This window comes from Corvus moneduloides, chromosome 19 (assembly GCF_009650955.1).
Source record: "Corvus moneduloides isolate bCorMon1 chromosome 19, bCorMon1.pri, whole genome shotgun sequence".
Taxonomy (NCBI): Eukaryota; Metazoa; Chordata; class Aves; order Passeriformes; family Corvidae; genus Corvus; species Corvus moneduloides.
In genome coordinates, this window is record NC_045494.1 from 10,937,046 (window position 1) to 10,951,256 (window position 14,211).

A 14,211-nucleotide genomic window follows, 5' to 3' on the forward strand; every position below is an offset into this window, starting at 1 on the left:
AGTGCCCAAGGCCAGGCTGGACATTGGGGCTGGGAGCAGCCTGGGACAGTGGGAGGTGTCCCTGCCCATGGCAGGGCTGGCACTGGGTGGGATTTAAGGTCCCTCCCAACCCAAACCATTCCATGACTGTATGAATGATCAATCTGACTTTGGAACTTGCAGGTTGGGGGACTTGCCTCTGAAAATGTGAGATGGGCTGAGGCCGTGAAGGACTTCAAACAGCAGCAGAGCACCTTGTGTGGAGACGTCCTGCTGACCACGGCCTTCGTCTCCTACCTGGGCTACTTCACCAAGAAATACCGCCAGGACCTCCTGGATGGTGTCTGGAGGCCCTATTTGCACCAGCTAAAAGTAGGTTCTGATTCCTCTGAGAAGCTGTTGCTACTGGGATTAATGTGTAAATCCTGGTGCCCACAGGGGATCTCCCAAGTGAGGGACATCACTGTGTCTTCACCGAGCTGGAGCGAGGATCAGGACATGGCCTTTACTCCTCCCTGGGGAAAATGTGGTGGCCTTGCTCCATGAAGTTCCTTCATGTACTCAGGGAAATCCCAAACACAGAGCCCAGCCCTGCAGTTTTGTCCTCAGCCATGAAGGAGGGGGGAATATGGAGGAGGAATTACTTGGAGCGGGCAGAGCTCGCTGCCAGCTCTCCAGTAGGCTTGGAAAAAATCCAGGTGTTTTTTCATTCTGAACACAAGCTCTGGTCACGCTGGCCATGCCTCTCAGCTGGTTTTATCCATGTCATGCTGTTAGGACCAGATGGAGATCATTGTGCTTGAAACTTATTTAATATTTCACTAATTTTAACAGGGTCCTCTCCTACAAATGGTGCCAAGAAGATTTTAAATAAGGTCCCAGTGGGGCAGAGATGCCCAGATCAAAGGACTGACCGAAGCAGGCAGTTCCTTGGGCTGAGAGAGGGAAACTTCATTCTGCATTTCTTAATACTAAGCCAGAAACTTAGTTAAGAGGTGCAATATTGTTCCAAAAATGACCTGACTGTGCTGAGAAATGTCACCATCCTCACAGCCAGGAATTCCTTCCCAATATCCCATCCATCCCTGCCCTCTGGCAGTGGGAAACCATTCCCTGTGTCCTATCCCTCCATCCCTTGTCCCCAGTCCCTCTCCAGCTCTCCTGGAGCCCCTTTAGGCCCTGCAAGGGGCTCTGAGCTCTCCCTGGAGCCTTCTCTTGTCCAGGTGAGCACCCCCAGCTCTCCCAGCCTGGCTCCAGAGCAGAGGGGCTCCAGCCCTCACCTCATGGAGCATCTCCACGGCCTCCTCTGGACTCTCTCCAGCAGCTCCACACCCTGCTGCTGTTGGGCACCAGTGCTGAGGGCAGCTCTGCTGGTGGAGTCACACCCGAGTGGAGCAGAGGGGCCGAATCACCTCCCTCAACCTCCTGGTCATGCTGCTGGTGACTCGGATCAATGTAATTTATCACTTCTTAACGAAGCTCACTTTCCTTGGAATCACTAGGAAGCCTTTCTGCTTGCCTCCCAGGTGCCAATCCCTGTGACCCCGTGCCTGGACCCGCTGTCCATGCTGGCGGACGGCGCGGCCGTGGCGGCGTGGCAGAACCAGGGCCTGCCGGCCGAGCGCACGTCCACCGAGAACGCCGCCATCCTGAGCAGCTGCGAGCGCTGGCCCCTCGTGGTGGATCCCCAGCTGCAGGGCAGCAAGTGGATCAAAAGCACCCATGGCGAAGGGCTCCGGGTGATCCGAGCGGGGCAGAAGGGGTAAAACCGTCCTTCTCTCGTCGTGAGCAGGGGATGTGCCCGCCTGCCCGGGGTGCTTGGTGGGCAGGGGACACTCAGCTGCAGCCATCGGAGGCAGTCGCACTGAGGCAAACCTGCCGCTGCATTTGCTCACGTTATCTGCTCCTTCATTACCAAAATGACAGGTTTCTCATTAAATCAAGGGTCTGTTTAGTGCTTGGCTCAGTTACCATGGAAACTCCTCTGAAGCTGGTGATGGAGTGAGCTGAGTTCGGGTATCACAGAATCCCAGACTGGCTTGGGTTGGAAGGGACCTTAAAGATCATCCCATTCCACCCCTGCCATGGGCAGAGACATTTTCCACTATCCCAGGCTGCTCCAAGCCTTGTCCAGCCTGGACCTGGACATTTCCAGGGATGGGGCAGCCACAGCTGCTCTGGGCAATGGGCCTTTGCAGGACTGTGGCATCCTCCATGGGCTCGTTGTAACTGTCAGCTGTCCTGGTTTAGTCTCATCCAGGAGGATGACCAGGGCTTCCTACCACTTGGAGAAAGAGAGGGCTCGGGTATGGAGAGGGCACCATGCCCTGCAGACCAGCTGGGCTGAGGCTGCTCCCACCAGCTGGACACTCTCAGTGCAGCACCCCTGCATGGATCTGGATAAATCTTTCATGGGAAGGCCTTTCCACCCCTGGCTCTCTTTTCCAGACTGGTCTTCTGCTGTGTCACCTTGCACCCATCTCTGCCCACTTGTGAGGAGCCCCAGCAGGGGTGGAGCAGCCCGAGTGGAATCCTTATGGAGATGTGCCAGCACTGGGGATTGTTTCCCAAATACAGAGCAAAGCTCTGGTGACAGGCAGGAGTGACCCAGGCCTGGTGCTTCCAAATTCCTGTAGATTTGGAGATGCCTTGGGGTTGCCCATGTTTCCTCCCCTGAGGTTACCCAGGTTTTGCTGGTGCCTCCTCTGCTTTCCTCAGAGAAAATAACAGCAAGTTACTCGATCTGACCTCGTGTGGGATCAAAACAAGGCTCGTTTTTCACAACAGCAAATTTCTGTTTCCCGGCCACCTTGGCCACCATGCCTTGCAGCTACTCAAAGCTCTCTGTGGAACAGCAGGGATCCCAGAAGAGGCACCTAAATCTGAACCTGCAGGATGGAACCAGAGGAACAGACCCTGTAGCATCCCTGCTGTGCCAATATGACATCTCTTTTTCCCCTCCCCGGCCACACTCTGGGCTGGCAGGGGCTTTAAAGAGGGGAATTTAGTGTTTTGCTGTGATGTCTCAGAGCTGAGGACTAAAAGCATCATCAGTGCCCCATTACAGCAATTCAGGGGATGTTTCATCCTCTGGGAGATGGAGCTTTTTGCTTTCAACTGCTGGAAGAGGTCTAAACCCACGTGCAAGGCCCACCTTCAGGAAGGTGCTGCTGTGTGAGCAGCTCTGAGGCTGCTCTGTCATTCCTTCCCTCTGACTTTCTTTGTGTAAAATACCCCTGGACTCAGAAAATTCGGGGCTGCTCATCAGGGGTGGGGGTTTCACTGGGTCAGCATATTCCTCTAAAAATCAGGCCTAAAGGTCACTCTAAACTTTTGTTTCAGCTCCTTCTGTCACCTCCTGAGCTCCCAAACTCTCTGGCTTAGATGAGGAGTATGAATTTTGAGCAGTGGATTTAGTTGAGGTGACTCAGTGTAAGAGTGATGGTGGAGAAGTGCCTGGAGCACCCTCCCCTCCTGCCCAGGGTCCTGCTCCCCTCTTGGCAGAGGGATTGTGTGAAGAGCAGAGCAGCCCTGAAGGACACCACACAGGCACCTGCCCTTGCATCCCAAAGCAGAAATCCCCATTTCACAGCTAGGCACTGGGCAAAGGGTTCCATTTCCTCATGGGGAAGGTTGTCCTAAGCATGACCCTAAACCCTGGGCACAATGGAGCTGAAAGCTGCTCTTTGTCCTTGCTTTTATGCACGATGAACTTCACCAGTGGGTTCTGTGGGAAACAAAGTACGTGCTGAAAATAACTCCAGGCTGTGACAGCTTTTGCTCACGGCTGCCCAGACTCTTCTGGGACAGACTCGGTGGTCACTGCTTGCCCTTGGAAGGTCTTCAGCCTCATTCTCTCTGTTGGACAGCCAGGACTCTGCCAGTGACACTTTCTGCACCTGGCACTGACACCACCTTAGCCCTCTTCCTGTCTCCAAATGCTGGCACCTGCCTGTAGCTGCCACCGCAGTGAGGGTCCCCTCTGTCCCCTCCTCACTGACAGTGTCACAGCCTGCTCTGCTGCTCTGTGCTGTTTCCCACAGGTATCTGGACACACTGGAACAAGCCCTGGCTGCTGGAGAGCTGGTTTTGATTGAGAACCTGGAGGAATCTGTGGATCCAGTGCTGGGGCCGTTACTGGGGCGAGAAACAATCAAGAAAGGCAGGTGAGCTTGGGGGGGCTTGGGGACACGTGTGGGTGGGGGCTGGGGGCTGTTGTGCTCTCTGTTCCTGCCCTCAGACCATGGGTGTTCCCACCCAGCAGCATCAACATCCTGCCTTCAGCAGTGAGGGCGTTTTAAATCAGGCAATCACAGGTAATTCAGCCACAGGATGGCCTGGAAATCAACCTGGATTTCTCATTCCATTTCACAGCATCATTCAAACCTCATATAAAAGAGAGACCTGTAATTCTCCCATTGTACACTGACCTCGGGGTCTGTAATTGGCTGTTCTGACACTGAATTATTACCAAAATAGCTGCTGCTGTTGTGAAGTAAAAGTAGCCTTGAATTTTAGCAAACACTGCACAGCGTTTAGAAATGCAGCTACCAGTTTCAGCATCAAGGATATCAAGTGTTTCTTAATGAGGTCAAGCTCTCATGGCAGCTGCTGGTCACCTCCAGCCAAGAGGAGGTCAGCAAGAGAGGCAGCCAGGGAGCTCTTCTTCCTTAAGTTCTTTAAGGATTATTTCCTTGCTCGCCTGAAACATCCCAGGGTGCTGTAAATTGGTGGGCAAGGCAAGCTGTCTGCAAAGGGCTCAGGGGAGAACATCCCAGGAAGGGTGGCTGAGCAGGGGTTTGGCTGCAGGATGGAGGGGCAGGATTGGTCCCAGTGCAGGACTGAAATGTTTGGAGAATGTTGGGAAGGGGGATGAAGCAGAGAGGGAGCAATCCTGAGCCCCCCTCCAGTGGAACACTCAGGCAGCCCCTTTTGGGGCTGTGCATCTCAAAACTCCCTGTGAGATCATGTCTTTCCTAACAAAGGGAAAATAAGTCATAAATCACAAAGGAAGTTCCTGAGTTTTGTGTCTCCAGGCCCTAAGCCCAGACTCCAGGCAGATGCTGCCAGTCCCAGAGTGGGAATGATTTCGCTGTGGGGTCTGGCAGGGTCTCTGGTGCTGCTGTGAGCTGCCTGCACTGGGGGGTTTACAGCTCTGAAAGCAATCGAGGGGGCCAGGAGGGCACCCAGTGAGTGATGTTGGACTGGGAAGTGTATTCAAATTCCCTTGAGAACCTCACCGTTCCCACAACAGTGACTAATGAAAAGCTCTATGCTGAGAGGCTTTTCCTCCCTGGAACTCCATTCTAGGCAGAATTCAGCCTCTGTCCAAAGCCAGGAGAGTTCATGGTTGGACTGGTTGTGCTGCTGCTGGAAAATCTGAGCCTCCTTAAACAGGATCCAAAATTCAGGGGAGACTCTCTGGGCTTTTTACCCGAAATCAGAAATGATTCCAGTGTGTCCAGGATGAAACACTTTGCTTAAATAATAATTTCTGTGAGGAGTGCCGAGTACCTGACTGAGACCCACCCTGTCCTGCGGTGACGGCTCCTGGCACACGCTCCTGGCTGATGCTCCTTTTGCTGAAATTCCAGGTACATTAAACTTGGGCACAAGGAGTGTGCCTTGCACCCTTCCTTCCGCCTCATCCTGCACACCAAGCTGGCAAACCCCCACTTCCAGCCCGAGCTGCAGGCACAGTGCACCCTCATCAACTTCTCCGTCACCCGCGACGGCCTCGAGGAGCAGCTGCTGGCGGCCGTGGTGAGCGTGGAGAGGCCTGACCTGGAGGAGCTGAAGGTCAGCACCTGGGAATTGTCACTGGGAGCAAGTAGAAATCAGCATTATTATTATTATTATTATTATTATTATTACTGTTGTTGTTCGTCCTACATCAAGAGGCCTGACCTGCAGGAGCTGAAGATCAGCACCTGAGAGTTTACACTGGGAGCAAGTGTTCCAATCATCATTAGCATGAAACATCATTTATTTTTATTTTTATTTTTATTTTTTGTTTTTATTTTTATTTTTATTTTGTTTTGTTTTGTTTTGTTTTTGTTTTTATTTTTATCTTTTAGGACAAACAGCATTTCTCATGCCAGCTTGCAGAGATTGCCGAGCTCATCACAAAATCAGATTTTCCCTTTATGAGAAACATTGAGGGTTTTTTTTTTTCCTTCAGCCTTCTCTTTTCTCGGTATTTCGAGAACCCTGGTACTGCATTTTCAAGGCTTTTCTCCCCAAAATTCTCTTTATTTTCCTCCTCCTGTTGTGACTGAAAGCTGAGGTTCTCACCACCATTGTTTTTCTGGACTTCACAGATTTAATTTTGAAGGCAGCATTAATCTCACTTAATTTTTGGCATTTATGGTAAAGGATTCTCTCCATAAATATTGTGAGGCTGGTAATGATAATTTTCTCTTCTGCTTCTTCCTCCCACTTCTTTGTAACAGGCCAAAATATTTTCTCTCTCTCTTAGTAAGTATGGCTTCAATTTCAAGATAATTTTCTAAAGAAAACCCTCCCTTCTGATGACACCTTTAACAATGCAACAAATACGTATAATACTAAAAATTTTCTGAGAGTGGGAATAAATTTACTGCACATGTTCAGTCAGGCCAGGCCAGTTCTTTAATAACCTTTCCATTTAATGAGGTTCTGAAGTACCTGAGCTGGGCAGCCTTAATGATGCATCGAGGCTCATGTGCTAATGAGCCAAAAGATGCCATCAAAAATGCACAATGAGCTGATTTAATGTGTGAGCCAGGGTGCTGTGCTGGGGCCACGAGGGACACAAAGCCCTGCTCAGTCCCCCCAGCACAATTCCTGGGGGATGGCATTTTCCTTACCTTGAAGAATATTGAATTCTTTCTCTCTAGCACCACAGCAAGGTAACACCAGAGCCAGCAGCTCTCCTCTCCTTCTCACCCAATTCCATCCTGCTGCAGCCCTGCTGCCCCGGGGAGGAGAAAAGCAGCCTGGTATTCCAGATGTTCTGCTGGATGGGGAACAGTCCTAAAACCTGTTCCCTGCTGCCCTAAAAGCAGAGCTGTGTCTCCTTGGGCACAGCGAGGGATGGCAGTGCCACGTGTGACCAGGGGCTGGCCAGGGGCTCAGCACCTTCTGCCCCCAGGGCTGGGTCTGCTCACTGGGGAGCTCCTTGGAGGCCTGGGCTGGAATCCTGGATTCCCCAAAGGAGAGGTCACCTCTCCAGGTCTGTGTTAGTCCTTCCTCTCCACCGTGGGACTGAAGGGACAGGTGTTTGGTGGCCAGGGAAGGTTCAGAGCTCTGGTTTGAGGGCGATGGAGATGATTCCTAAAGCACTGCACAAAGGTTGCTGAGCTCAAAGCACACCTTGTGTGTGGAGCCCAGAATTTATTGCTAATAACCTAATCAAATAAATAACACAACAAAACCAGCAGAAGGGAAAAGGAGAAGTGGCTGCTGTGGCTGAGCTTGGAAGGCTCTGGAAGTGAATCCTGCAGAGGTGGCTTGGAGTCCTGGTGAACTTGTTTTGCCCATGGAATGAAGTTTGGAAGGCTCTGGGAGTAACCTGTTTGCCAGGAGCAGCACTTCCATACATCAGCTGTGAAATACCAGCTAATGAGCTGCACTGCAGAAATAAGGAATGATGACCTCACTGTGCTGCAAACCACAGCAGGATGAGGCTGCAGCACCCACAGGGGCTGGGGGCACCCAGTCTGGGCTTCTGAGGGTGCTCCCAGACCCTGCGTGGGGCTTACAGGCAATTGGAACAAAAATCCACCCCCTCCTCATTAATAACTCCAGGGCTCACAGTCCATGGGCTGCAAAAAGAGCTGCAAAATGTCATTTTTCCAGGCATTCTATGCTCGAATGACAGGAATGCACACAATTAGCCACGTTAGTTTTCTGGTTCAGGACTTGTGAAATATTCAGCACCACCAGGAGCAAATTCCTGTGTGTAAAGCCCGGAGAAGAGGCCTTTAAAACAGCCCTTTCCAGCTGAAATACCGAAGCAGACGCACTCCAGTGCCTGCTCAGCAGAGCTGCTGTTAACTTGCAATGAGGGTGTGCACGGAATTCCAGCCCATATACTGGAAGATGAGTTATTAATGAAAGAATCCCTTAACCTGCTGGGAAATCTCTGAGAACAGGGCAAATCCTATGGGCTCACTTCTGCATGGTGGGATTGGGAGAGGCACAGGCACATTTCTCCTTCCTGGGGCTTCTCCAGACCCTACAGAGGGACATGGTTTTCCCAAAACTCTCTTTGGAGCATTAGATCCCGTGGCTCATGGCACCGAGTCTGTCATGTGCCAGCTGCCCAGGACTTGTCTCAGTTCCACATGCCCCACGTCAGGTGTTTCACACAGCTGCTGGGTTTTGCAGAGCTATAAAACACTCTCCTGCAAGATCCTTGAGTTTCTTGGCTTGTGTCACTTCAGCACAGTCTGAGGGTTTAAACTGTCACCCAGCAGTGTTTCCCACAGCACTGACTTCACCAGGCTTAGACCAGCATCCCAATCAGAGCTTTCCCACAGGGTATTTTCTGTGAGAACGCTAAAAATAGGTGTTCGCAATAGGGACATATTGTGGAATGCCACAATAAACCCAGAGAGAGCCAGGAGTTTTCTCTGAGCAAACACACAGAATAGGGCAATCACATTTCAGGGCAGGAAGCCTGTCGTGGAGGAGCAGTTCAGAAAGGAGCCAGATGAGAGCCTTTGTTTGCACCATGAACAGAGTTAATGACTGGTGCTTCTGCAGGGGAGAGGGAGGTGGGACCAGTGCCTGCAGAGAATGGAGAGGGCACTTCAGACACAGATTTGCTCTGTAATTCAGAAATCTGCCCGTGGCACAGGATGGTTGTACCGGCCTGAACCTCCTCGCCCATCTGTGTGCTGAGTTTGCAGAGCCTTTGGCAGGGGGGCTTTGTGCAGGTCCAGCTTTAGCCCAGTAAGCCACTGGTCCCAGTGGGACCTGGAGGCCAGGATACAAATGGGAGCAGGACAGGAGAAGCCATGGCTTTGCCCGCAGTTCTGAGCCTGAGATCTCCTCGTGCTCACCTTGGGATCTGAGGGACTTTGCTGCTGGTTTTGCTGTCAGGTTTTAACCCCGTGGCCCCCGTTGCTGGTGTGACTGGTGTGGTGTGGAGTGGCACGAGCAGAGGGTTCAGCAGGAGGGGTGAGGAGCAGCAGGGACTCTCCAGGCTGATGTGACCCCAAGAAATGAGGTACAAAGATACAGGATGTGTGTCTGAGATGGGGATAAAGGACTTTTCTTCCTGATTCATTTCCAGCATTTTCCTGCATTCCTAGCAAAAGGACTCCGTTCTCCTGGTGCTTTCTGTGCTGCTCCAGGTTTCTCTGAGCTGATAGCTTGGTGGATAAGGAGTGATCCCAGATTCCAGAACTCTGTCCTTTCCCAGGAGTTGCAGAGAGCAGGAATAAGCACTACAGGACTATGGAAGTTGTCCGTGGGAAGCCTGTTCCCATGTGAAGGTGATTAATCCTTATTTTACCACATCCTTTGTGGCTAAAACTTTCTGAATTTATTACTTGCAGTCAGATCTCACAAAGCAGCAGAATGAGTTCAAGATCACCTTGAAAACATTAGAGGACAACTTGCTCTCTCGGCTGTCATCAGCATCTGGTAATTTCCTGGGAGACACAGCACTGGTGGAGAACCTGGAGACCACTAAAAGGACAGCTGCAGAGATTGTGGAGAAGGTACAAAGACGGTGACAGCCTGGAGAAAAGCATGTCTGTGATCCTTTAAGGATTTCTGGGTGGAATATAACCTCTGCTCTGCCCATGTCTGCTCTGTCTGCTCAGCAGAGAATAGGAATTGGTACAATTTGTAAATGCTCTCCATTCTGGAGAGCTCCAGGCCATTTAGTTCTTTGGAGCTTTTTTTGTGTTAAATGACCTATTTAAGACCAAGAGAAAACATTGGTGCCTGATATAAAGACAATAAAATTTACACACTGTATCAAGGCAGCTTTAAACTGTTCCAGCATGATCCTGGGTACATCACACTGCCTCAGTTAGGCTGGATTTTAGTACTGACCAGGGACTGGAATCCGGTGAGTGTGTGATCTCGAGTAAATCTGCAATAACGCAGGTATTTCATACCCTTCCATTCCTCAGAGTATAAATCAGCATTTGTAGGAGCTGGGTGAGCACTGTCACCTGCCCAGCTGTCCTTACATGGGCTTAGGCGAATGCACAGAGGTTTTTCCTTGCCACTGAGGGCACTTGGGAAGGGTGGTTCCCATGCCAGGATTGACCCAGGACCCCGGTGTGGCCGTTCAGCTGCTCCCCTCTGCAGTGCCCCCATCTCCAGAGCCTGCAGTTGCCCTTCCCCAGCCACTGGCCCATGTTGTGCCTGGCTGGGGCTGGAACTGCCTCTCACTTCCCAGCCAGTGACCAAGAAACTGAGTGCTCCTCCCTCCACGTTAAAAATCGGAATTATTTTCCATTTGTGGTGCATCAGGTGCATTCAGCTGCCTGGGGAGGGGTTGCTTGAACCCCCAGAGGGGGTGTTGAAGGGAGTTTTTGACGTGGAAAGCTTGGCATCTCCCCCTTGAAGTAGGTGGTTTTGAAGTGCTTCACCTTCTAAACCAGCAGTGCCAACAGGGGATGAATTTTAGAGTTTGCACCTGGATTTTATGAGTTTGTTCCCACCTGGAAGGCTGTGGAAGAGCCCTGTTAGAGGTTCAAGTCAAGCCTCACTCTGTTTTTGGTCTGTCTACTCAAAGAAAGGTGTTCAGCCAACATTTTCCTTCCTATGGAAGTCCTCCCTGCTCTACAGATGAAGAGCATCTGTCTGCCCCACCTCTGGCTCTGAGTTTCAGCAGGGGCTGTGTGATGCTGTGCTGGCTGGTTCTGCCACAGAAAGCTTAGGAAGGGCTGGAGAGGGACTTCTTGCAGTGATAGGACAAGGGGGATGGCTTCAAGATGAAAATGGGCAGATTTAGATGAGATGTTAGGAAGAAATTCCTGGCTGTGAGTGTGGGGAGGCCCTGGCACAGGGTGCCCAGAGAAGCTGTGGCTGCCCCTGGATCCCTGGCAGTGCCCAAGGCCAGGATGGATGGGGCTTGGAGCAGCCTGGGGTAGTGGAAGGTGTCGCTGAGTGGAATGAGAAGAACTTTAGGGTCCCTTCCAACCCAAATCATTCTGGGATTTTATGATCCCATTGCATGGCTGGCTGAGCTGGGTGGGTCAGCACTGTCTCAGCAGCTCCTGGCCATGCTGTAAGACGTGTCTGTCTGCAGCCAGGGACTAAAATAAACCCCAGGATGCTCAGGGATGTCACTTCATGCTGCTGAGGTGGAATGAAAGAACGAACAGGACCGAGGTGATGATGGGGTGCTGTATCTGCCAAGAAGATTTTCACATATCCCCCACAGCAGCTGCAGAGCCCTGAGCAGCGAGGTGGGAGAGTTTGGGGCTGCTGAGGAAAGGCAGCAAAGAGCTGTTATAAATTAGCAGCTCTCAGCCCTGGGGAAGCTGCCTGAGAGCAGCACTGGGGCTGCTCTACCCAGGGTTGTTAATGACCTGCACAGGAGGGGGGCAATTAGCACGAGAAACTCATTGATGAGAAAACCAATTCCAGTTAGCAAAGAGCAGGGATCCTAGGGAGAAGTCTGGAGGGGGCTCAGGAAAACGAAGGATTGGGCAACTGGGTGGAAAATGCAGTTAGATGGAAGGTTCCAGAGGGGGAGGATGCTGGGGAGGGCAGCTCCAGCCTGGCAGAGGCTGGTCCCGTGGCGGGCACTCGTGGGTTGCCCTGCTGCCTTTGTGGCCGATGTCCCCCCTCCCTGGGCTGCACCCGCTGCACAGGGGGGTTCTGACAGGAGTTCTGCTCCGTGTTTCTCTCCAGGTGCAGGAGTTTAAGGCGACAGAAGCCAGGATTAACGAGGCCAGAGAGCACTACAGGCCCGCGGCCTGCCGCGCCTCCCTGCTCTACTTCACCATGAACGAGCTGCATGCCATCCACCCCATGTACCAGTTCTCCCTGAAGGTACCTGCCCTCCAGGGGGGCACTGCTCCCTCTTTGTGGGGTTCATAAAATCAGAATTACAGAGCCACAGGGTCACAGAATTACACAAGGTTTGAGTTGGAAGGGGCCTTAAAGCCCATCCCACCTCTGCCATGGGCAGGGACACCTTGCACTCTCCCAGGTTGCTCCAAGTCCTGTCTGGAAAAAGCTACAGCTTTAATATTTTATTCAATGGGAAACGGGGTTTTTTTTGTCATATAAGGAAGGTATTTTGGGGCATGGAGGGTTAAATGAGCATCCTGCTCTACAACTTCTTCCAAACGATTTCTTACCTTGACAAGTGCCCTGGAAAAAGGAATTGAGGAGAGACTACAAAATGTTGAGGCTCATCCACAAAGAAGCTTTTCCTTTTGATATCCACGATTCGTTTGTTGGAGTAATTTTATCAGAAAAATGTACAGAATTCCTTTTGTGCCTTTTGAAAGATTCCTCCCTTACACATACATAACAGATACAGGGGTTCCTGAGGTTTCACCTTTAATCTGTGTCTCCCATAGTTCGTTTGTTTTACATTTTCCAGTGAACATGAGCAGCGTGTATAAATACATAGAAAATTATTGGGTGAAATGTTTTTATCTAATAAATTTTGATGACAGATCATAAAGCATTGTGTAAAGATGCACAGGGATGATTTTAGAATACTTGCCACACAGCTGGGAGCCCATTACAAATTAGAACACAAAGATTTATGTGCTGCTCTGCCGCATGTTTTAACACAATTTAAAGAAACATTAAGCAGGAAAATGCATTCTGCAATTATTTAATAATGCATTAGGTATCAGTGTTACTTTAATTTGTTGAGGCATCATTTTTCCTTTGTAGAACCCTAAAAATAAGGCTGCCAACACGGTCATGCCTTGTCCAGTTGGTGCCATCACTGTGTATTGGCCTGGTTATTTCCTTCAGCTGGGCCCAGCACACGGAGCCTTTGCACTGCTACACAGGACTTGGCTTTTATTTTCTTGTTAATTTTCTTTTTCCAGTTACATTTGATAATTTGCTCATTCTTTTAATTTGGACAACTCTGAAAGTTGTTTTGTCTTTTCTCATTTGGATCAGAAATGTTGTTGCAATAATCCTTAATCTCTTATATAAGAGGGTTGTTCTCGATGCAGACACCCACCCTTGAGGGGACTTCACTGGCTGCTTCAGCTCACTACCACTGCTCCCTGCCCTCCTCAGCCAGTCCTTTGCTGGATCCAGACAGTAAGACACTCATGGGACTTAAAAAAATAAATTACTACTACTACTCTTATTATTATTATTATTATTATTATTATTATTGTTGTTGTTATTATTATTGCTATTATTATTGTTGTTGTTGTTATTATTGCTATTATTATTATTATTATTATTGTTGTTATTATTGCTATTATTATTATTATTATTGGTGTGGCTGCCCCTGGATCCCTGGCAGTGTCCAAGGCCAGGCTGGATGGGGCTTGGAGCAGCCTGGGATAGTGGAAGGTGTCCCTGGCAGGGGGTAGGACTGATGAGCTTGTGTTGGAGTCTTTTTCCCATGGAAACCATTCTGGAGTCTGCGTGTCCTCTGGGAACCCCTCTCTCTGCTGGCTCAGCATTTGCAGAGAATTTCAGCATTTGAGGCCTGTGTCTCAGTGGCAGCACACTGAGCACAGAAATATTTCCTGTGTCCTTGTGTCTGAGTTCCCTGTGCCCCCCTGTGCTGCCTCCTCAGCCCTGGGCAGCGCAGTGTCCCAGGGGATGTCACCACTGCCAGGCTCTGTGTCCCTGAGGAGCAGCCCCAAGCAGAGCCAGGGCTGGTCTCTGTGTGCTCCCTGTGATGCAGCACCTGAGCTGGCACCACTGTGACACCTCAGGGGCACCCAGGGGTGTGCAAAGGGCATCTCCCAAGCCCTGTTCTCCTCTGCCCTGCCAGGCATTCCACGTGGTGTTCCAGAAGGCCCTGGAGAGGGCAGCTCCTGCTGAGAGCCTGGCGGGGCGGGTGCTGAGCCTCACTGACAGCATCACCTTCTCCGTGTTCCAGTACACGGCACGGGGGCTCTTCGAGAGGGACAAACTGACCTTCAGTGCCCAGCTCACCTTCCAGGTACCAGCACCACACACCAGCTGTGTGCCAGGGTTCAGTGCCACAGCAGCCCGTACAGGGGCTGGGGGCTTGATTGTTTTCTCTGCCTCTCTTGGAATCACAGAATCATTTGGGCTGGA

The 14,211-nt window shown here is 50.9% G+C and overlaps 1 protein-coding gene across 5 annotated transcripts in view; it reads left to right on the forward strand.

The window, feature by feature from the left end:
* DNAH9 (dynein axonemal heavy chain 9) overlaps window positions 1–14,211 on the forward strand; it is a 149,585-nt gene that overhangs the window by 81,157 nt on the left and 54,217 nt on the right. For 4 of the 5 annotated variants that reach the window (XM_032129150.1, XM_032129151.1, XM_032129153.1 and 1 more), the window contains 7 exons: window positions 163–351; window positions 1,506–1,741; window positions 4,023–4,145; window positions 5,574–5,778; window positions 9,525–9,689; window positions 11,845–11,985; window positions 13,922–14,092. In XM_032129150.1, the coding sequence (XP_031985041.1) occupies window positions 163–351; window positions 1,506–1,741; window positions 4,023–4,145; window positions 5,574–5,778; window positions 9,525–9,689; window positions 11,845–11,985; window positions 13,922–14,092 (1,230 nt within the window). Of the gene's footprint in view, window positions 1–162; window positions 352–1,505; window positions 1,742–4,022; window positions 4,146–5,573; window positions 5,779–9,524; window positions 9,690–11,844; window positions 11,986–13,921; window positions 14,093–14,211 lie in introns of those variants that run through there. The other variant, XM_032129152.1, reaches the window with a different exon arrangement.